This window comes from Hydra vulgaris, chromosome 12 (genome assembly GCF_038396675.1).
Source record: "Hydra vulgaris chromosome 12, alternate assembly HydraT2T_AEP".
NCBI classification, from domain to species: Eukaryota; Metazoa; Cnidaria; class Hydrozoa; order Anthoathecata; family Hydridae; genus Hydra; species Hydra vulgaris.
Window position 1 is genome coordinate 28,210,001 of NC_088931.1, and position 24,964 is coordinate 28,234,964.

Genomic DNA, 24,964 nt, shown 5'->3' on the forward strand with positions numbered 1-24,964 from the left:
TAGGGCTAAGTACAAACTAGAAATAGTTTGCGTAATTAAAAGAAATATATAAATTATTAATAACATTCACTTTTCTACTTTCAGACTAGAGCATATGCCGATATATACACCATTAGGTTTTTCACTTGAAGTGAGCGCTTACTACAACATTAACAAATTTTTATAACGACATTAACAAATATAAAAAAAGAATTAGCAAATACTTAAAAACCCTTTAAGGGTTTAAGATCTTATTTGTTACATGAGTTAAAAAACTATTAATATTTTGAAAGTATATAAAGTATCATGTTGTAATTTAATTTAATTTTAAACCGCGCTTTAAATTATTTAAACTAATTTAACAAAAATTATTAATTGAATCTTAATTTGGTATTTAAAAAAGATTACATTTCCTTATAATTTATTTCTTAAAACAATCTTTTACTTAACATCTTTTGTTTGTTTATAACAATTTATTTATTTTAATGATTACATATTTAATGCAGTATTTTTAATAAAGATTATAAACAATTTATAGATAGATTTTATCAGTTATAATAAGATATTTGTAAACGTAATTTATGTTCTTAAACATATGACGTCAGAAGAACTTTACACAATATTGAATTAATAAGAAAAAAAAACACATTTGTGAAACGAATTTTCTTAAACAAAAGCGCTTTTCCCTTTTTAAAAAAAAAATTTTTTAATTTCCTTTTTCTTATAATAATTTACGATAATATATGATGGAGTGACATACATTTCATGTAATGAATTAGGAGACGATCAGAAAAAAACTTAAATTAAATAAACATTGTGAAACTATTTTACATTCATTTGAAACTAAATTTCACATTCAACAATTTTCTATTTTACGTTCCTTCAAAACAAAATTTAAATTTTTAAAATCATATTTAATTTAAATTCTATTAAAATAAATTTTTTTTTTATAAAACAATTTGTTTCTTTAAAAAATTCTCAGCGGTTAAAAGCTTTTATTACCTACAGTGCTGGCCAAAAAGGTCCGACCAGTAACGTTTTTAGACAGAAACGTAATACCACTTCAATTTAATGATAATATGATTGAATTAAACGCAACAAACAACATTCACATTAGTCAATGACACACTTTCAAAGAAACCAACAAGTTGTTCACATCAGAAAAGAGTTTCTAGTACCTCAAATGTCTTCCTCTGGCTTTGAGGACAGCTTTTATTCTTCGAGGCATAGAGGCAACAAGAGAGTTGCAGTAATCAGGCGTTATTTTTTGGAACCATGCCTCCAGTATAGCCATCTTCAAAGTTGTTGTCGACGTCGAGTTTGCTTTTGCCACTTCTGCTTTCAATTTTACCCAGCAATTTTCAATCGGGTTTAAATCCGGTGATGAGCCAGGCCACAGAGCAAGAACATTGATGGAATTCTCTTGAAACCATGTCTTGACGATTTTTGCCTGATGACATGGCGCGCCATCATGCATAAAGATGTCACAGTTGCGAGTTCTGAGCCAATAGGAACATTTTCTTTTATTATTTGCAAATAATTAACAGCTTTGATAGTTTCACCTGGCAGCATGAGATGGATTCCTGCTTGACCTCTGGCAGTAATTGCTCCCCAAATCATAATTGCAGGGCAATGTTTTACCGCTGGAGCAACATAATTCCCAATTTTGTCAAAATGCTGTATCAAATTTATTCCTGGTTAACATCCTGTATATATATATATACAATAAAGAACCCAGAATTTATTTGGGGATATTGCTTTTTTTCGTCAATGTTGAGGGGGGGAGGGGGGGGGAAAGATGCATTTGAGTCCCCCCCTCCTCCTTCTCCCATAGTGGTGCCACGACAATGATTTTTAATCATCATTTTAATCATTTGTGTTTATCTTGTTTAGTTTAATCCTAAGATAAGGAGTTGATTTAAAGGCATTTTTTTGAATACATGAATTTACTAGTGGATGATGTTACTTTAGATACGATCAGAAAGCTATTTTACGTAAGTCTTTAATAAACGCTTTTGTTGCAAATACCACACTATTAGTAAAGATTTATTGAAAATTGTTAAAAGTATTTTAAACATTAACAACATTTTAGTACATTTAATTTTAGTAGTTATTAATGTTTTAAATAATTAGTAATTAAATGTTTAAATACTTTACTTTACATCGCGTTTTATTTGTAAAATTAACAAATTAGTTTTACATTTTGTATTTGAATTAAAAACATAAGCATTTAATAAAAGTATTTACTATTATTTTAATTTTAAAATTTAAATATTAGTAAATCTGTTCATTTAACTTTTACTGAAAGATAATAATTTTTAAAGCAATTTTAAGGCACCTAATTATCTTTAATTAAAGATAATTAAAGAGATAATTACAGTAAACATAATTTTAAAAATGATACATATATATTTTTTTTTTTATTAAAAAGTACATTATAATTTTAAAAATATATTTTTTTAATCGTTAAGTATAAATAAAAAAATCACGTTTAATAAATAAATTACATTTACTATGAGTTATTAAACAGATCTTAATAAAACTTTTATTAAATTATTGTAATCGTTATTTTTATTATTTTAGAAGTCAAAAAGAATATGGAAAAGAAACAAAACTTTCAGAAAAAAATCACATTTCCTTTTTTTGTTTTCCTTATTTAAACTAAAATAGCAATTTAAAGATCAAAAGTTCATTCATTCAAACATTAAATTTGCGCGATAGGTATTAAGACTAAAGTTTTTTACTTTTGTTCATTTATTATTAACAGTTATAACAGTTTACTCTTAATTGCCGAAAAACAAAAGCTAACTTTACTCTAAATGGATTTTTTAAATCGTTTTATCTTTCAAGAAAGCAAATTTTTATACATTCCATTGTTATAAAATTTTGCAACAAGCTTTTAAAATTATGTTTCAAAATGACATTCATTTTTTAAAAACTAACATTCAGTAAGTAATCGAAGAAAAGTTATGTCATGTAATTACGTAAGAAAGCAATTTCTTTTTAATTCATTTTATTGTCCTGAAGGCAGCTAAAAAAAACTGAAAATTATTTATATACTACTGCATTTAAAACTGAAAATTTTTTTCTATAAAAAAGCAAAAGAAAATTTAAAAAATTAAAATAATTTTTGGGTGCTTTTTTTTGGGCGCCCATACTGCTCCAGCGGTACTAAAACAGGTCTGGGTTCATCCCTGATATATATATATATATATATATATATATATATATATATATATATATATATATATATATATATAATATATATATATATATATAAATATATATATATATATATATATATATATATATATATATATATATATATATATATATATATATATTAGGGTGGTGCTAAAAACAACTTATTTTAAAAATGTCAGCTGACAACCCCTAAATGTGTTTTATATAATAAAATAATACTGGATTTAAAAAATTTTTGAATAAAAAATATTTTTACGGGTGCCACAAGGCCTTTATACATCAAACAGGTTCCTAATATTATAAAAAAAAAAGTTTTTCAAAAGTTTCTCATGTTGGGTCTCAAAAGAAGCAAAATTTTATAAAAATTTCAAAAATAACAATTATTTTTAAAAAAAAATTGTTATTTTATAGTTTATTGCAAAAAAAATGACCTTTTAAACTAAAAATGAAAAGTTTATTTTTTTTAATTATAATTTCAAAAAAATCTTAAATAGTTTTTTTATAAAATAATTGTTATTTTTAAAATTTTTATAAAACTTTGCTTCTTTTGAGACCCAACATGATATACTCTTGAAAAACTTTTTTTTTTATAATATTAGGAACCTGTTTGATGTATAAGGGCCTTGTGGCACCCGTAAAAATATTTTTTATTCAAAAATTTTTTAAATCCAGTATTATTTTATTATATAAAACACATATAGGGGTTGTCAGCTGACATTTTTAAAATAAGTTGTTTTTACCACCACCCTAATATATATATATATACACACACACACACGCCTATATATATATATATATAAGGGTGTCCCAAAAAACAACATTTCGGAAAAATATATGCAGAGACCCCCTTAATGTGTTCTACCTAATACAGAAATACTAGATTTAAAATTTTTTTGAATAAAAAATATTTTAAGGGGTCCTTCAAGACCCTTGAATATTTAATAAGTCCCTAATATTTTCAAAAAAAAAGTATTTGTCAACCTGGTACTCAAATGAAGCAAAATTATATAAAAATTTCAAAAATAATATTTAATTTGGAAAAATTTTAACTTATTTATCAAAATTGACATAAAAATACATAAAAAATGTATGTTTTTGTTTTTTGTTAAAAAATGTAATTTTTCATGTAATAAAACCAAAACATAACAATTCTACATTTGAAATCTATATTATTTTTGAAATTTTTATATAATTTCGCTTCATTTGAGTACCAGGTTAACATATTTTTGAAAAAATTTTTTTTTGAAAATATTAGGGACCCATTAAATATTCGAGGGTCTTGAGGGACCCCTTAAAATATTTTTTATTCAAAAAAATTTTAAATCTAGTGTTTTTGTATTAGAGAGAAGACATTAAGGGAGTCTGCATATATTTTTCAAAAATGTTGTTTTTTGGGACACCCTTATATATATATATGTATGTATATATATATATATATATATATATATATATATATATATATATATATATATATATATATATATATATATATATATATATATATATATATATAATATATATATATATATATATATATATATATATAAACTGATTTTAATAAAAAAGGCAGCGTATAACTATTTTTTAAATATATTTTGATATAATGATATACTAATGATATTTTGCTGACCTATTGTGGTCAACGTCATCAGGTAATGAAAAAAACGTTACAAAATAACATAAAACCAACAGTTCTAAAAAGAAGACATTAAAAAGCATAAAGTATAAAAACCAATCAAATAATATAATAGTGACGTCAGTTAATTTTTGTCAAAATCGTTCCCCAAGTTTTTGTTTTCACATTATCCCCGTCATCTCTATTTAGAACAGTTTGCTCAATACCTATCTCGTGTTGAGTTCTTGCTTTATTTATCTCCAGGGATTCTCTAACTTTTCTTACTCTGTATTCTGAAATTAATGCCAAGGTCATGTTCTAGAATGTTCTGTGCCTCCTGAACTCAACCATTTGTGATTTTTACAGGCTCTTTGGTGTTCCACACTTGTTGAAATGATTTTCTTTTTGGTCTCACCAATATATATTTCCGCATGAGCATTTAAGGTGAAGTAAATATAACTCTGATGTTTTGTTTTCTAAATTCTCTTCATAATTTATGGCCAATAATAGGTATCCATGGTAGTTTAATAAACTGCTTATCTAATTGTTTAGATGTAGAATTTTTTGAAACACTAAATAGTTTTTGGTTATTTTAATAAGATTACTTTAGTTATAGCCATTTTCTAAAAATGTTTCAATGAGGAAATCAATTTCTTGTGAGAGGTGTTTTTGGGAGCAGATTTATTTTGCTCTACATAGAAATCCTTCAAAGACGCCAGTGATTACGCTTGGGTTGATGTTAGAGTTTGGTTTTATTTGAACATTGGTTATTGCATCCTTACGATGTATTTAAAATTTATAAAATCTGTTTATTGTATTTGTAATAGATATATCTAAAAAGTTAAGTTGTTTTCTTCCGTTTTCAAGTTCAACAGTATATGTTATGGAGGGGTTTTGTTCATTTAAAGTTTTAAGAAACAGTTCTTGCTTTTTTTTTCGAATCGAAGCGAGCATGGGTATCATCTACATATCTTTTGTAAGTTTTTTCTATATTTTGCAAAAATGCTTCAGCCATGACTATCATCAACGATAAACCAATTGGACCTGAATTAGGTAAAACTCGGATTTTATCTTCATATAAAAAGTAACACTTGCTTAGTGAAAGTTCAATTAACTGGTATATATCTAAAAGAGTTAATTTAGTTATAGTTTTTAAATCCTCTAAATCATCGTTCAATATGCTAATAATAACCGGTATTGCTTCATCGATCGGTACAGATGGATATAAATTTACTACATCAAATGAAACTTGAATTTCATAAGGGTCTATCTTCCATTCTTTAGCATTGTTGACAAAACTACTGGAATTAATTAGTCGAGTTATATTTTTATTAAATGTTGATTGAATAATTTTAACCAAATACTCTGATGTTCCATAAGTTAGTGTGTTAATAGTGGAAACAACAAGACGCACTGGGTAGTTTTTTTTCTGGTTTGTGAACTTCAACCATTCTGTAGATTCTAGGTGGAACGCAATCTGATGGATACATTTTAAAGTAAGTGGCATTGTCTAACTTACCCTGTTTTCTTAATTTACATAACAGCATAACAGTTTTTGAAACTTAGTAGTGGGTGTTGGGTTGTAATCAATAACTTTACTATTTTTTTATTTGTTCTTCTAATTTATCTTTTGCTTCATTTTCATTTAATAAAGCAAAACCTGCTCCTTTGTCAAACGGATATATCTTTAGATGTGAATGCCTTTTTAGGTTTTGTAAAGAAAAGTGTTGTTGTTTTGTTAAATTATGTATTAATTTTAATTTTAAAGAACTAGATAAGATTTTCAAACAGTTTTATAGAAGAATCTCTGCCTGTGTTTGTTTATTTTGTTGTTCGAGTTCTAAAGCGCAAAAGGATAAAAAAAGTTGAAAAAAATGAATTAGGATAAGAAAAGTTAGAAAGTCCCTGGAATTAAATAAAACACAAATTCAACACGAGATAGGTAATGGGCAAACTGTTCTTAATAGAGATGACGGGGATGTGAAAACAAAAACTTGGGGAACGATTTTGACAAAAATTAACTGACGTCACTATTATATTATTTGATTGGTTTTTATACTTTATGCTTTTTAATGTATTCTTTTTAGAACTGTTGGTTTTATGTTATTTTGTAACGTTTTTTTCATTACCTGATGACGTTGACCACAATAGTCAGCAAAATATCATTAGTATATCATTATATCAAAATATATTTAAAAAATAGTTATACGCTGCCTTTTTTATTAAAATCAGTTTATATATATATAAATATATATATATATATATATATATATGTATATATATATATATATATATATATATATATATTTATATATATATATATATATATATATATATATATATATATATATATATTTATATATATATATATATATAATACAAATCTGTGTGTGTTTTTGTGTGCAGATACACAAATCTTTGCGCAGTTAGGGTTGCTGTTAGGAAATGCTATTTAAGACATCATATTAAGAAAGCCAATTGCAAGTGCCTCAGAACTTACATTAACTGATAGTTTGAGCATACAAAGGATAAAAAGGATATATACTAAGATTGAAAATTTTTTATTGGTTTTTATATGCATTTGAGTCTGCATTAATTATAAGCAGAAATATAGGGCTTCAGTATCAACTTAAGATTAGAGCATGTAGCATTTATATATAAAGAGCAAAAAAAGAAAAGTTTTTAGAAATTTTTTTTCACTGTTCCCCAAAAAAACTACAAATAAGTTTTGCAGACGTGTATGTTTAATTGTACATTTGCACCAGAGTTACATTTTTTTAAACTAACTTCTTTTTAGAAAGCCTGAATAAAATTTTGATTAAACAAAATTATTTACAAATGAAAACAAAGTTTTTATTTTGAACACGTAGTTTGAATTAATGTAATCTTATTTGAGGAAAACCTGTAACTTAATACTTTGTATTAAAGTTAAATAACATACTTGAATTAAAACTTTAACATAAGTAAGTGGATGAGCTGCAGCAACCATGACAGTTGATATAGCCAAAGTGGCAACATTGCTCGTTGATATTTTTGAAAACCCATCCATTTTGGAAAATTTGTTTCCGTCGTGGTTCTCAACTTTTCGGCTTGATTAGTCGATTATGGAAACATGGAAGTTAAACCTTAATTTCTTAAAATTCATTTTTAGTTTTGAAATAAATTAAATAAATTAAACATTTAATATTTTAAGGGATTTAAAAGTTATAAACGTATATTCTAGCGTTTCCCACATTTATTTTTTTAATTTCTTTATTTGAATTTTTACATGTAATTTTATTTAAGTATTTATTTCTTGCTTTGTCTAAAACACAAAATGTAAGCGTAAATGTTTTTTTCTAACCCAGTCTCTTTCGCGTGGTCCAAAAAAGGCGAGTTAAGGTTACCTTCTTCAAAGAATAAGGACGCTGGAATCAAATGGCGTTAAAAAGAATAACGAAGGTAGATATATTTCTTATTTGTTGTAAAAAAATAAAGTTCTAAGGATTCAACTTTTTTTCTGGGATGTCAATTTTTGTATATAGACAATTTATGATTTTATATAACAAGCAATCTTATGCAAACTAGGTCTCTCGAACCGTTTCTCTGTGCATTTATGTGTGTATACCTGATTTTTTATTTGCAAACTCCTAATATAAGATAATTAAAAGAAATAGCATTTTTAAACATTTGTATTTCAGTTATGTAAACGTTTTATGTTATAAAGAGTTCACCAGAACAAGCTAATTTTTCAAAATAATTGTTTCTCTTTCTTCTTTTTCTTCCTATTTTTGGATAACTGTCTCTCTTTTTTTCTTTTTATTTGTCTCTATTGATGTAATAAAATTTTGGTTTAAAAAACTCAATTTTAATTGTGTGTTTATTTTTTTAATTCAAATGAAAAGTAGCAAATCTCAATGTGTAATCATATACAAAACCTTTATATGCTATGTTTATATTTCACTGAAAAATTTTAAGATCAGTTAGTGTATTTTCAGTTTTAATAGCAAATTCTAGTTCAAGATAACCGGTTTTAATTAAGTTTTCACCATTAATTGATTAATTTTTATCAGATAATATAGTGTATTGCTAGATGTCTAAAATTTATTCACATTATTATAAATAATTTTGATTACATCAGCATTTTAACTTGCTTAAAAGTGGTTGTTTTTAATTGATTCATCTTGAACAAGGATTTCGATTTTATCTTAAATTTACAAAATTTATTGAAATTTACATCACTAAAATTTACATTATCTTAAAATTTTGTAAAAGGTTTCTATTATGCTAGTACCAGCAAACAAAAGTCACCAAACTTTTTTTTTATAGCAGGGTGGCCACAGCTCCTCTAAAGTCTTATTTTTCAAAACTTTCCTCTAAAATCTTACATTATCCTCTAAAAAGTTAAAATTGTGATAAAATCTCCTCTTTTTTATCTTTTCATTTCTTGATAATAGTATAATGTTCAAAGTTCATCATCTGCAAAACTGGTTAATGTCTGAAATAAGGATTGGGTTGTAAAAAATCAATTTTAGAAAATCCATGTCATCTAACATAAAAAATGACATTGTTGACTCCTGTCCAAATCCCAATTATGTGGAAACATGGGTGTTAAACCTAATTTAAAAAATCCTCTGAAATCCTCTACTTTATTCATAATTTTGTAGTTTTGCGAAAAAAATCCTCTAGATTAAATGCAAAATCTCCTCAAAAATCCTCTAATATCTACTTTTTCTTATATAAATTTTATGTGGCCACATTGTATATATTGGTTTCATACTTTACAGGCCTTGTTAAGAAGCATTACACTGTTTGGTTTTATGTACAAAATTGCGATTTTATCTATGCATGAAGCCATGTACGTTACACCAAAACTTTTTCTATTGGAGTATTTTAAACAGTCTTTTGAAACAGTTTGCGCATTATACAACATGCAGTAATTAATTGTTGTAAAAAAAAATGTTTTCGTTGCAACTGAGATTTTTATTTTTTATAAAAAAACATAGTTAAATGAAAATTTAACTATCTTTATATTAAAGAAAATGTTTGGCTTTTTTTATGCGTTATACATCTTTTTTCTTTTCTTTTTTTTCTTTTGCTGGATATTTTTGATGGAAAAGTTAATTAATAAAAATTTCTTTGTTTTTTCTCAACTTGATACATTAGTAAATTTTTTCAATTAAAACTAAATAATAAACCCATATCGATAAAACTAAAATTGATGGTTTTTATTATTGTTACTACTACCACTCTTATTATTATCATTAGTATTTTACTCCTTTAACTTTTAATATTCGTTTTGTTACAGCTGTGGACAATTAATATTACTATAAGCATTAACAATATGTTTAGTAGCTTTTATTTACAAGGTTTTCACTTAAAATTAGTACATGTACTATTTGTAAACTTCCGTGAATGTAACAACTATTTCAGAATATATGAATTGATTGATTGATGTTTTAGTCGGAGCTTGCCTTTTCCATAATTTTTGATTTAAATTTTTAAAGAAATAGTTTCTCAAAGTTTCCGCAAAAATCAATTTTAATGTTTCATACAATGAGCAAACAGCTTTAGTATTATTTTTTATTGGTTGATTTTTGAATTACTAGGCAAATTTTTTGGATCTTTATTTAAAAAAAAATTTTTTTTTTTTTCTATAACTTTTTTTTATTCACAGTGCTTAAATTACCTGGTGTTTAAACAATTTAAAATATATAAGTTTTGACTGTTATTATTTTTGCAGTAGTAAATTTATTGTTTTGTTTTTCATTAATTTTTGTAATAGGGCATTTCCAAAAAATTACGCAGGGAAACTAGTATGTTTTGTCTATTATTTTCATAATAATAAAACTGGCGATCTCCAATTTGCTCTCATTTAATTCTAACCTATATAAATATTTTGTAAACAAAAAATGGTATACATTAATAATGTTAACAAAAAATAAATTAAGTTTAAAGCAGAATCACGCACAGAAAAGAAAAACTGAAATTTTAGTTATTAAATAAATAAACTTTAATTCCTCAAAAAATATAAGTTTCAGTGTTATATATTTTTAAAATGATGTTTTAAATATTGGTAAAGTTTTCCAGGAAATTACAGGATTGCACTATGTATCATAGAGTCACGGCAATTGTTTAAATGCAGTTCATGAATGAGCATGCATGGAAGAATTTGTTAATTTCATGTAGATATTTTAAAGAAAATAAATTGCTTGTGAGTATTATAAGTGAAATATTATGCTTCTACGACTCATATTTAATATATTTTCGATGAGAAATGACAGTCGTCAATTATTTCTAGCTTAGATATAGCGTTTTGAAAATTGTAGTTTTTTTTCAAACTGTAACAATATTATTATGCAAAAAAATAAAATGATAAAAATATATATATTTAATTTATTCAGGTAGCCTAAAATATGATCAAAATATTTTTTTAATAAATGTTTTTTAAGAAAATCGTATGAATATTGCTTTAAGTCCCAGCTTTTAATTGCTAAAACTAAGAAAAATAAAAAATCACGCACAGAAATGGAAATCCTCAATATAATTGACCGTTTCTTTAAAACACTGTTTTAATGAAACTGAGATTTTGTTGACCATAAATATTCCCAGATATTGCAATTCGCATTAACTTAATTCGAGCCTTAAAAAACAAAGGGAAAAAAAAACACCAATCAAAATTTAAAATATTACAAATACATTCCAATCAAATACAAATATATAAGAAAGTTTTTATTCAAATACAATATGAATACAAATATGCTAATTCAGTGTCAAGCTGGCCCCTGAGGTTATACAGGGTTCCTACTTTTCCTTAAAACCTTAAATATCCTTAAAAAATAAAAACCTTAAATGTCCTTAAATAACCTTTAAAAAAGTTAAAATTTGACTGCTCTCCTTAATTTTTTTATTTTTATAATTAGGAAATTTTATTAAAGTGAATGGATTACACAGGTCAACAACAACAAAAATTCTGGTGTCAAGCAAGCATTTTTTTTTTTTGTATAGCATTACTCATTTTGATTTCAAATATACAACTCGTTTTTCACCATCTCGTCATGTTGTAAAGATATTTGGGTTCAAATCTTTAGTATTTGGACCTAAAGAGTAAAATCCTTAATATTGTCAACAACAACAAATTATTCAAAAGTATGTCAATCTGGGTCTCAAAAGAAGCCTATTTTCATAGAGATTTTACAAAACATAAATTATTGACCTGTGTTATACTTATTAATAAGAAAAAAGTATATAGTTCTTTAATAGTTTGCAAACCTATATTTTTATTGTATATATATTTATATATAAAGTAATATATTAATCTATAATAATTTCTCTGTTTGTATTTAAAATTTATTGAAAAAAATTAGATTCTGTTTTTAATGTAATTGTTTTCTCCTTAATTCTCCTTACTTTTTCAAAATATTGTCGTTCGCGACGAAATCTCCTTAAAATCCTTACTTTTAGCCTCAGTTTTAATAGTGGGAACCCTGTTATACTGGAATCCTGCATAGGCCCAAAGCTTTTTATCTTAGAAGGGCCTTTGGAGGGGAGAGGGGTAATTATTATAATTTATAAACTATACTATATTCTTTGAATAATAAACAAATAATTTTTCTATGCACTTTATTTATGGTTTAACAAATCAAATTCTTCATCTGATTAGAATGTTGAGTAATTTTTATTACGTCGCTTAAATCGCTTTTAATGGTTGTAAAAAAAATTAAAAGAAACTGCGTCAAGCATTTCAGATGTTGAAATAAGCATGACCATCCAATGAGAATTTGCTATACTAATATTGTATTAATTTTAATATTATTTAGTATCAAATTATTGTTTGTTTGGCCGACTGCCGGATTATATAACTAAAAAATTAAAAATTATCTATTGATTTTTCTATGTTCTCCTAAATATTTGTTATTCGTTTTAAATCTATCATAATTACATTTTTAAGCAATAATGTCAATGCTGATAAAAATATTTTTATAATGTAGTATAACACTAATTAGTTTACTTTAAGTTAAATGTCGTTATAAAAAATAGCATTTATACATTTATGGCCTTCGAATCTAGCATATATGGTAAAATCCAGAAATAAATTGACTTTTTTTAGAAAAATCTTGCATGGATTTTTTAGAGCCAGCACACCGCTATGCCAATTTAGCCTGTTATTAATTACAAATACAAATTGACCCCAACCCTGGCAATAGTATCAATATTGGGATAAAGTTGTCAAAATATTTGATATTAATAGTTTTAAAAAAAAACAATTTAGGTACTAAGTAAAAGTATTTATATAAGCGTAAATTAATTTTTTTTTTTTTTTTTTTTAATAAATACTTTAGAAGATGCAAAAAATACTGAATATTGGCTTGTACTACTTATTTTGTGGTGTAGCAACGCTACTTACATTAAATTGTCCGTATTGAAGTTATTAAAGTTATTAATTATTGTAGTGCATCTGTTAAAGTTTACTTATTAAAAACTTAAAAAAAAATCATAATTATTTAGGAACTTCAAGATCTTGGAAGAGATCCACCTGCACAATGCTCAGCCGGACCAATTGATGAAAAAGATAGTATGTTAGCTATTTTAGGCATAGAAGTTATTTTATTATTGTTTTATTATTTTCATTTTTTCAATATCTTTTACTTTTAGTGTTTAAATGGCAAGCTACAATTATGGGACCTGTGTGTAAATTTTTTTTTTTTTAATTTATATTATAACTTATTTTCTTTTTTCTCTTTTTTCTTTTTCTTTTTTTCTTTTTTTAATTTATTTTCTTTTTTTTAGCCTGAAAGTTCATATCAAGGTGGTGTGTTTTTTTTAACAATTCAATTTCCTCCAGATTATCCATTTAAACCACCAAAGGTTGGATTATTACTAAATTCCAAGCAATCTTTTTATTTTAACCAGAAGCAAAAAATTATATTTAAACTTCATCAGAATTGTTTTTTATTATTATTGGAAGGTTGTTTGACTTTCAAATATTTATGTGTAGGTTACATTTGTCACAAGGATTTATCACCCTAATATAAATAGTAATGGAAGTATTTGCTTAGATATTTTGAGAAGTCAATGGAGCCCTGCTTTAACTATATCAAAAGGTGAGTTAATTATCACTTAATTCCACTTGTTAGGTTATTTGAAAAGTTTCCATGGTTAAAATATTTGATTATTTTTTATTTTTAGTATTATTATCGATATGTTCTCTATTAACTGACCCGAATCCAGAAGATCCTTTAGTACCTGAAATTGCAAGAATTTATAAAAGTGATCGAACTAAGTATAATGATCTTGCTAAAGAATGGACCAAAAAATATGCTATGTAACTAATATGAACTAATAATATGATTCTGCTTGTAAAACACTCGTTATATCTTTTTCGACACTTGAACAATTGGTCATTGTTTAGCCAGCTGATAAACAAGTACTCTAGAGTTTCGTTATGACTTAATGTATTTTCTGTATTGAGTCGCTAATGAGCATTGTATTTTTTTATTTATTTTTGCTTTTCTTCATCAGTGCCTAATAATAACGCTCTAAAAACTAAAGTTTATCTCTGGTTTTATTAATTTTTCTCATCGATTTTATGTGATTAGAATTTTATTCACATTGGCTGTTCGTTTTTTGTTTCTTCGCATTTGTTTAGAGTCGTTTAAGAGAAAATAATTTTGTTTTCTTTTGATCACGTTATTTTTATATCTGTTAAAGTTCAGTTTTTTTTATACCTTTAACATAAGGTTTTCTCTTATATAAAGAGAATATAAATTTCTCATAATATCGTGAATCGTTTTCAACGTGCTTTATGCTTAAACATAATTTTTTGTGATCGTCTTTTTCATTAAAATAATTACCTTAAAAATGTTAACATTTATCATTATTATAAAAATTTACTTGACAAAACATTTAATATATAGTTAAGTTTGTGTGTGATTATAAAATTATCAAGTCTTCCGTTTAATAGAGAATTGCTAGATTTTCTTACTGGATGAAATCAGATTACATATTTGTCAGACATTCAGCACTCAAACACTGTCATTACACGTCTGTGGTAATTAAAAGTAATAAAACTTACCAAGTAATTGAAAGTAATCGTATGTTTCAGAAATGTTAGTCGCAAGCGTATCGCAAATCCAACCGTATCTAAAACTATAGTTGGCTTAAGTGACCTTGAATATTCAGGATACGAAAATTTTAATATTTTCAAAACAAGTCCGGTGAGTGCTAATGAAATTTTATCCCATTTTTTGTAAACGTAACTATCAGTTATTTAATTAAGATTTCAAGCGACGAAAAGGAAGCAACAAAATATTTTTGCTATTGACGCTTTACTAAATATATTATATATGTTGTCTTTATCGAGTTAACATGGCTAAAGATAAAAATATTTTAATTGAAATTAAAGAAAGAAAAACCCTGAAGTGCCAATAAAAATGGAATAAAACAATGTAAAATTGGAAGACTAAGTTTTTCAAAATCTGTTGTTTCGAAAACAAAAAAGTAATGGTATTTAATGTAATGTCCTGGCAGAGAAAAACATCAAAAAGAGATGAAAGGATAAAGAGACTTTAATTATTATTAAACCCTTTTAAACCTGCTACAAAAATTAACGCAGAATTAGATAATGTAAGTTTGTCTAACAGAACAATTCAGAGACGTCTTAGAGAGGCTGACTTATTTGCTAACCGTTCACCAAAAAAACCATTGCTGAGTAAGAAAAATATAGATGCCAGAATGGTATTTGCGAGGCGTCACGAAACTGGACTGCAAGAGATCGGATAAAAGTTTTCTTCAGTGACGAATCTAAGTTTTTTATATTTGAAAGTAATGGAATTCTTTATGTAAGACGTCCTAAACAAGAAAGACAATCCCAAATATGTATTATCAACAGTTAAGAATGGAGGTGGAAGTATAATGGTTTGAAGTTGTTGTTCCGGTCATGGTATGGGCCCAATTTGTAGAATTGAAGGTATTGTGGATAAGTATAAGTATGTTTCTATACTAGAAGACACAATGTTACCATAAGCGGAATGAAACATGTGTTGAGATCTATTTTTCAGCAAAACTATGATCCCAAGCACACGTCGAAGCTTGCAAAAAGCTGCTTTTCAACCCAAAAACTTAATGTATTAAAATACCCAGCCCAATTTCAAGACCTCAACCCCATAGAAAATTTGTGGGAAATAGTTGAGAAGAAAATAAGATCCAAAACATTTCCAAATATGGCAGAGTTGTTTGAAGAAGTTGTGAATATGTGGAAATCAAAAGACACCACTATAATTGACAATCTCATATCATCGATGTCGAAAAGATGCAATACAGTTATTAAAAATAAAGGGCATTGAACAAAATATTAGTTTTCTTAATGTTTTCTTTTGTTTGTGTAAGAGAATTAAAAAATTTATAATTAACTTTTGTTTGTAGTTTAAAATTATATTAATTATATAAAAATCAATTGAAAAAGGTATTTGTTTATTAATTTTTAATCCTGGTTTAACAATTGATTTTAAAAGTTGATTTGAAAAATAAAAATTTAGTTTTGTCGCTTCCTTTTTGTCCGATACTGTAATTTAATATAATGTAATTGCGGTATATTAGAGAATACTAACTTAAGCTTTACTTTCCAGACCTCTCAGAAATCTCAAGTTCTTAGATGCTATTTTTAAGTGAGGACACTTTGCTCGGCGTTTGAATTGTTTTAACAAACAATTGTAACTATCGAAAAAACATTTAGACAATAAAGTATTCCTCAAGGAAATAGAAAAGAAAAAGCTACTACTACCAGAATAATATTTTTTTTTGCTTGTTTACTTGTTAAGCGTTTACTTTTTGGTTACTTATAAAGTGGAGATAATCATATCTTTAAGTGAAAAAAAGACAAAATATTTTTTTAAAAGGTTTATGAACTTTAACACTTTATGAAAATTGTATCTTTTTTGATCTGTAATCATGTCCATATTAATGTCGGTTTTTTATTTCATTTAAAACAATTTGAAGCAAACCGACTGATCAAAAATCCTAAAGAAGTTCTAAAAGAGACTTTAAAAACGTTATCAGTTCTGTATAAACAAAAAAAAACTTTAACATTTTTTTTAAAACGCTAAAGAAGTTATATTAAACAAAAAAAAATTTTTAATTTTTATTTAAAGCCAAAGATATAGATTTTAAAAGAAAAGATTTTTAGTAAATGTTTCGAATTAAGTTTTACTAATTCGCCATAGCTACGTTAAGTATATCACATAAAAGTTGCACATTAGAGCGGGTCATTTTTCAACTTTTTACAGTAAATGCTTAGGCTTTATGAATTTTAAATTTGTTGGTAAAGTAATACAAAAATATTAGTGAAAAACTTTTATTTTCAGATTTTTAAATTTTGACCTCAAAAACCAAAGTTTTAGGTAAAAAACGTGGTTTAAAGCAACTTTTATTCGTTTATTCCGATTGGCTCAACTAAATAAAAGAGCAGCCGTGGGGCAGTTGTTAGAGCATATTTCGTGCCATCGGTAAAAAAGGAGGCGTGAACTTTCTACTTAAATGCTCTTCCGCGGTTCTCTGTGACAAAAACGTTAGAACTTCTTGGGGCTCCTAAAACAAAAATTAAAAATAAATTCCTAATTAGATACCTATAGACTTATTTCAGCTAAAATACTTATAGTTACAAAATAACTTTAGTTACAAAGTTTACAGAGATCGATATTTTTTTGCATATTTTGCTCTAATATCTTGCATTACAATACTACATGATTGTAATGTGACAAAACAGTTTTAAAAAGTCACCCCAAACACAGCAAATTAAAAACATAAAATATCATTAATATTGTTTATAGGTTGATGCATTTACCAACTAATTATTTATAAATCATACGTATACATAAACGTAGAGTTTACTTAACTATCCTAGTTTTGTTATAAAATTTGAGCTTATTGTTTAAGCAAATTCTGTTTATATTCTAAAACAGGATAAAGTTCTATGTGAACCATTGTCGCCTTTATAAATTCATCCCTTTTTTCTGTTCCGTAAACTAAAAGCTCTTTTAACTTCCTTTTCGACTCTATCTTTGGATTCTCCGTTGACATGAAATTCTGAAACCTTTATCGGGATTTCTAAGTACTATGTTATGGTCTATCGGCCCGTTTACGTTTTACCTGAACATTTTCTGTTAACAAATGTTTCACACAAGAAAAAAGATCATTGTACTATACAAAACTTCTTAATTTAAAACCATAATACAGAATAAGCACTAACACAGAACTGTTTTTTAAATTCTCAACATCATTTCTATTTAATCCATGTTGTGAACACCAAGTTCTGCAAAATATACTTGCGAAAGTTTATATAATTTATTTGTTATAGCTTTTGTTATTTGCTATAGGTAAATTTAATCACTAAATAAATTTGTTACAATATCTTAAATTTGTTACAATATCTTATAAATTATTTTTAATTTATTGAATTATATTAGTGGAAATTTTAACAGGAACAATAGGAAAAACGGACAAGTTTATCAATATGGCCAGAAAACTTGTTGTTAGAAATTGTTTTCCCATCAATAACTGACATAAATACCTCAAAGGTACTTCATTTTTGTGCAAGGCATAATTGAGTTTATATATATACATGGCATTTATTATCAAACATGTACCTGTATTTATTATCAATCATTTACCTATATTAAGATTGGTACAATCACAGCCAACAGCAACTAAAGTTGATTCAATCTCATGTTCTATAATCCATTTATATATATGTTCTGGTATGTGTTTTTGCTGCAATAAACGTCTTGTGATATTGTCAAAATGTTGTCAAACGTGATATACCTATCTATCTATCTGTATATCTATCTATCTTTCTATCTATCTTTCTATCTATCTATCTATCTATCTATCTATCTATCTATCTATATATATATATATATATATATATATATATATATATATATATATATATATATATATATATATATATATATATATATATATATATATATATATATATATATATATATATATATATATGGAGGGGCGGACGCAGGTTTTTAATTTAGCCCGTTAAAAAAAAGCGCCTTAACAAGTGCAATGTATACGACGCAACTACGCCAGACAAGTCCAAAAAATAGAACTTGCACTACACAATTTTATCCGAATTTCATGCTACTTTGAAACAGCCTCACAAACTTACTTACTTTTTTAAACAATGTGCTCAATATCTCAACAACAACAAAAAATCTATTGAGGAGAGGGAGGAGAGCCATCACTTCGATAGCCTTTCTCTTATGTATCTCTTTAAATCTTCCTTACTTGGGTTGCAGGCTTTAAAGGGACTTTGGCAGTGAGAAGCTCATATCTTAGTTTTACTTAGAAACTTTTTTTTAATAAAAAGTGCTTCTTATTAAAAGAGTATAGAGCTTATTTCTGATGGGCACTGTTTGCATTGGGCAACATCTTTGCGTGAAAATCTATTAGAAAGAATTCCCAATAAGGAATTGCTCTTGGCATTATCAACTCTTAATATGTTACTTTTTCAAAACAATAAAACAATGTTATTCTCACAATTAATTTTTTTAGAGAGACCTGTAAATTTTATTTTTAAAAGAAATAACCTCTGCAAAAAAAAAAATTTAATCATTAAAATAATTGAAAATTAATTATTTTATCAAATTTACTTAATACAGTAGAATCTCTCCAACTCGAATTTTGTGGGGAAAAATAAAAGCTTCAATTAGAGAGATTTTAGAATTATAGAAAGTTGATTTTTCTTAAACGCATTTCACGGTGACATTGCATTTAATCGAATTATGGAGGTTTTCGAATTAAGGAGATTCAAATTAGAGAGATTGTACTGTATAATTCAATTTTAATATAAATTTTTATGGAGAATTATTTTAAATTAAATGTACATAATTTAATTTTTTTTTTTTTTTAATTTTTTTTTTTAGGTGCCCCAAGAAGTCCTAACGGTCTTGTCACAGAGCACCGCGGAAATGCATTTAACCAGGAAGTTCACGCCTCCTTCCTTACCGTGACGCGAAAATATGTCAAGAGCTCGTTTCGAACCTGGACCTCCTGCTTATAAAGCAAGCGTTAAAATTTTAATAAAATGTCAAATGTTCAGGTAAAATTGTTATTCTCTGAAGTTTTTTAATTTAGGACAAAACATTTTTAATTAAATTTATTTCAAAAAATTCGTATTATTATAACCAATTTGTTTTTGTTTTTTTTAATATTGAGTTCGGTAGTGGCAAAAGGGACTTCGGTAGTGACGGGAACAATTTTCATTATTGGAAAAAATGTTTTCACTTTCAAACACTCGATATTGAAATTGAGTTTTTTGATATCGCACTTTCAATATCATTACTACCGATAGTTCGGTGTTTTTTGATACTTCAATAGTTCGGTAGTGATATCGCAATACCCTAGAATGGAGTTACCTCTCATTTAAGAATAAATTTAAAGAAATTATTTTGTCTTTGGATTATATATTTTTTATATTTTTTAAACGTTTAATAATTTCATGTATTATTTGATGCATTTATGCTATCCAGTTTTTATAGAGATATACAACTATATTTGATTATGATTTATTGAGATTGTAAATTAAGAGCGGTTCTTGATGACAAGACCTGATGGTCTTCTGTGCGTTCTTTTTATAAAATTAAATACCTGTATAAATATTTTATCTTTTACTTAGTTTTTATTGTATGAATTTTTTACTTCAATGTAACGATTTTATGGTACAACGATTTACTAAATTGTTTAAGAAAAGAAAAAAAAATGCTAAAAATTTGCTGAAAAAAGAAAAAAAAAAAAGAAAAAAAAAAGAAAAAAAAAATTGGTAACAATAGAAGTTTGCTTACATTGTCGACCCGTTTAGAACCTTTTTCTTTTCTGTTCTATACTGAGACATCTCTGCATCAACAAGAAATATTGGCATTATCATCATCATTATCTACATCCATCATTGCTAATATGTTATAATAGTTACCCCTTCTAATAATAGCGCCAAGATGTGCTTCTAGTGATAAAGTATTATTGTTTTATATTTGATTGTTTTCAACTCACACCGCCAATTCTTTCAATTTTTATAAATATATTTTCTATGCTACTTGGTCCGACTCTTATACTATTTTTACTTAATGGATCAGGAACCAAAAGTGGAACAGGAGTGCTTAGAGTAAATGAATACTAAAAACTATAAAGTGTTTGCATGGATCTACTCACAAATGCTCACTAACTACAGCACTATCTACACCTAAACCAAATCTAGTATTCAAATTACGTAGCAGCACTGTTCAGCCTAAATTTACTTGAAGAATTGTGTTCTCTCCTTTATTGATCATTATCTTTTTTTACTTTAAAGCTGAGGCTGATCAGCTTCAGTTTAAATCTGAAGCTGATAGCATTAGCCGCAATTCCTAATATTAACAAAATTTATCATATTGTAAGTATTAATAAAGGGTAAAAAATAAATTTAAAAAATAAAATGTTTTGAAATTGCAGGACTAAAAAAACAAAACAAAACAATCACTGATAACGAATCAAAACTTAAAGGTAACATTATTTTAATTTTGACCCCTTTAAAGGCATTTTTACAAATAACACATATAATTTTTGAGAAACTCAAAAAATATAACAAATACCGTTTTTTGACCATTATGAACTTAAGGGAACAAGTAAATTTAAAAACGAATATTCAAAACCCAATACTTTTATTTGTTATTAAAACACAAATTCTGCAATAAATATTTTCTGATATAACTATTTTATTTTATTAACATTCAGCTGAATGCGTGTGCAAAAAAAAAAAAAAAAAAGTTTAGGAAGAGGCGGGAGTCGAATCACAGACAAAGTCAACGCTTGAAAGCGGATTAGTATCGAAAATTAACTGATCGAAAAAATGATTATTATCGAAAAATAACTGACCGAAACTCCCTCTAATGATTAAGATTGAAAATGTGACTTTCAGATTAATATCGAAAAGTGTTTATATCGAAATTCACAAATGTGGAACAATATCGAAAACAATAAAAACGGAATAAGATCGAAAACTCATTTTAATGATTAACATCGAAAATGTGATATTCTGATTATATTTGATTGTCGAAATTGGCCAAAGTGTTTTTTGTTGATGGAATATTTAGGTATTTATTTGTATGCATTTAACTTTTTCAAAGAAATATGTTCTAGAAGAACATATATTTGTCTAGGGGGCTGCCCAATAATTACGTCAAAAAACTATTGGCAATTTTTACCTCACCCACCTCACCCTTGTCAACAATTTGTCAAATTCCTAGAGACCCGCCCCCCTCCTTCTATAAAATTACGTCAATTTTTGACAAAATAAATAAAGACGCTACGCTACAAACGCAGCCTAATTTTTCTTTTGTTGAGTAATGAAATTAAAAAAATAAAGTAAAATTGTTGACGTCAACTTTATTTGACCTTGACCTCACCTTTGTCAACAATTGTTAAAAAAGTTTAGACTCCCCCCTCCCCTCTATTTTGTTTACGTAATTAATCGACAGCCTCGAGAGGAAAAATTGATATACTAAAAACGTTAGGTAGAACACTTTTATTTACAGTTGTAAGTTATAGTTATATTTATTGTACTTCCAACATGACACCATGCATGGAGGAAGGCAAGTAGTATTAGCTCTTGATATTTTTTGTTGAGTATTCAGCAGTGCTTGAAGATTCAATTCCAGATGAGGATCAGACAAATTTTGATCTTGATAACCCTCACCGTTGGGGCACATCTATTCTAGCTGTATGTGCTTTAATGACATCCAAATCCGAGGCTCTATACAAGCTTTTTTTTTTCCAAAATAAAAGAAGTTTTAGATTTCTCTCCAGCCACCATTATGTCAAATTTTGAACGAGGACTACAGAATGCTTTAAGAACAACTTGGAGTGAAAGTTTGGTAAATGGTTGCAGGTATAAGCTATTACTTTGTTATTACTTTGTTTCCAGTTTTTAAGTTATCAAAGTTTCTCATAGTTTGTTATCAATTAATGATCTCCTTTAAATCCTTATCTTTAGGTTTCATTTCGAAAATACAATCACCAAGCAATTCTTGTTCTTCAGAGGGAATACCGCCACTAAATTCAAGTAAAGAAGTGGGCACGATAAGTTATGACACTTTGTCTCCTTCCTGCAAACAAAATCTTGGTTGCTTGGGGATCTCGAATTATTGAGATTGCATAATTCAATGGCGAAATCAAAAGTAAACTATTTGCTTTTAAAGGTATTTTGAGAGGTATTGGCTCAATATAGTGACCCCAAAAGAATTCAGTGTTTATGGCTTGAATCACAAAACCAATAACAATGCAGAAGGTCTCAATAGACATCTGAAAACAAACATGGGTGATTGACATAGAGGATTTTGGCAGTTTATGAAATTGCTTAATCAGCACGCCATTTTTTGGCGCTCTGGCTTTTGCGGAAGAAAGACGTGTTATTTAATAGCGAAAAGTTTTTACATAAAAAAAATGGATATTACGATATAAAACATCAAAAAAATGATTTCTAGTAAGCTTGAAGAACATAAAAAAAGTATTCTCAAAGAAACGGAACGCTTATTAAAAGACCAGGAAAAATCATTTACCTCAATAATCAGTGCAAATCTCAAAATTATCACAGATAGATTAGACATGCTAGAGAATGACATTAATAACAACAAATGTAAAATATCAAATATAGAAAAAAACCTACGTGACATTAAAGACAGCCTAAATTTTCAAGAAAATAACATCTCGGAAAAAATATCACAAATAAAGAAATACTACGACAAAGAAATCAATTCATTATATAAAAAATCCATAGATCTAGAAAATCGATCGAGAAGAAACAACTTAAGAATAGATGGAATACAAGAAACACTAGGCGAAAGTTGGGAAGACTGCGAAAAAGCTGTTAAAGAAATTTTCAAAACAAAACTGAAAATACAAAGCGAAGTAGTGGTTGAACGAGCTCATCGTATCGGACAATTTAAAGACAACAAACCAAGAACATTAGTTATAAAACTTTTAAACTTCCAAGACAAAAACAAAATTCTCAATGATGTAAAGTATCTTAAAGGAACTGGCCTATACATAAATGAAGACTTCGCTCAAGAAACAATATATCATCGAAGAAAGCTCTAAGAAGAAGTTAAAAAACTAAGAGGCGAAGGTAAATACGCCATTTTAAAATACGATAAAATATTTACACGAGATTTTAAAAAATAGCGCATCACACTTTTGTTTTACTGAGTAAACGCGTTCTAAATTTTACATTTTAAAATAATAGCAATAAAAAATAAAACAATAGATTTTGAAACGATGCGCTTTAATGTCTTTGAAACCGCGAATAATATACTCAATGACGCTTATACGCAAATTTTTCAAATGTATAATTTTAACTCTCGATATTTTGAAACATAAACTTTCAAAACTGAACTTGAAGCTTATAAAAATAATTTTACGGTAATTCACATAAATATAAGAAGCATAAATAAAAATTTTGACAAACTTAAACATTTCCTAATTGATTGCAATTATTCATTCAGTATGATTTGCCTAACAGAAACTTGGTGTTCTGATGAATCAATCCAAAATAACTCTAACTTTCAAATTCCAAATTATAAATTATTATCTTCCGAAAGGAAAGCATACAAAAAAGGAGGAGGATTGCAACTTATGTTCGGAATGATCAAGTGATAAAAGTGAGAAAAGATTACTCCATTTCTAACCCCGATAGTGAGGTCTTTACAATAGAGATCATCAACTCCAAATTTAAAAATATTATAGTCTCTACCTGTTATAGGCTACCTGAAGGTAATATTAAAAAATGTTCTAATTATCTAGAAGAAATTTTTCTTTAAATCAATAAAGAGCAAAAAAAGTTGTTCTGTATCGGGGACTTAAACATAGATTGTTTAAAATACAAAAAGTGTCCGATCACTAAATTATTTTTTGATAACATGTTTCAACATTGTATTTTACCAATTATTAATAAACCCACACGGGTAACCTCGAATACTATTTCTGCTATAGATAACATACTAACAAACTCATTTCTAGATACCTCCTTAAAAGCAGGAATAATAAAAATTGATATAACAGATCATTTTCCAATTTACTTTACAATAAAACATGATACAAAAATAAATAATAACTCGAAAAAAAAAATTTATAAAAGAAAAATAAATA

The 24,964-nt window shown here is 26.6% G+C and overlaps 2 protein-coding genes across 2 annotated transcripts in view; one reads left to right on the forward strand and one right to left on the reverse strand.

Moving 5' to 3' along the window:
• Window positions 1–8,100, reverse strand: part of LOC101235331 (mitochondrial carrier homolog 2) — an 80,627-nt gene extending 72,527 nt beyond the window's left edge. The window contains exon 1 of the mRNA XM_065812808.1: window positions 7,740–8,100. Within this exon, the coding sequence (XP_065668880.1) occupies window positions 7,740–7,847 (108 nt within the window). The 5' untranslated portion in view covers window positions 7,848–8,100. The remainder of the gene's footprint in view (window positions 1–7,739) is intronic.
• LOC100207010 (ubiquitin-conjugating enzyme E2-17 kDa) lies at window positions 8,091–14,462 on the forward strand. The gene is made up of 6 exons (XM_065812809.1): window positions 8,091–8,239; window positions 13,286–13,352; window positions 13,433–13,464; window positions 13,568–13,645; window positions 13,776–13,881; window positions 13,967–14,462. The coding sequence occupies exons 1-6, from the start codon at window positions 8,216–8,218 to the stop codon at window positions 14,104–14,106; spliced, it is 447 nt and encodes a 148-aa protein (XP_065668881.1). The 5' UTR covers window positions 8,091–8,215; the 3' UTR covers window positions 14,107–14,462.
• The last annotated feature ends 10,502 nt before the right edge of the window (window positions 14,463–24,964 follow it).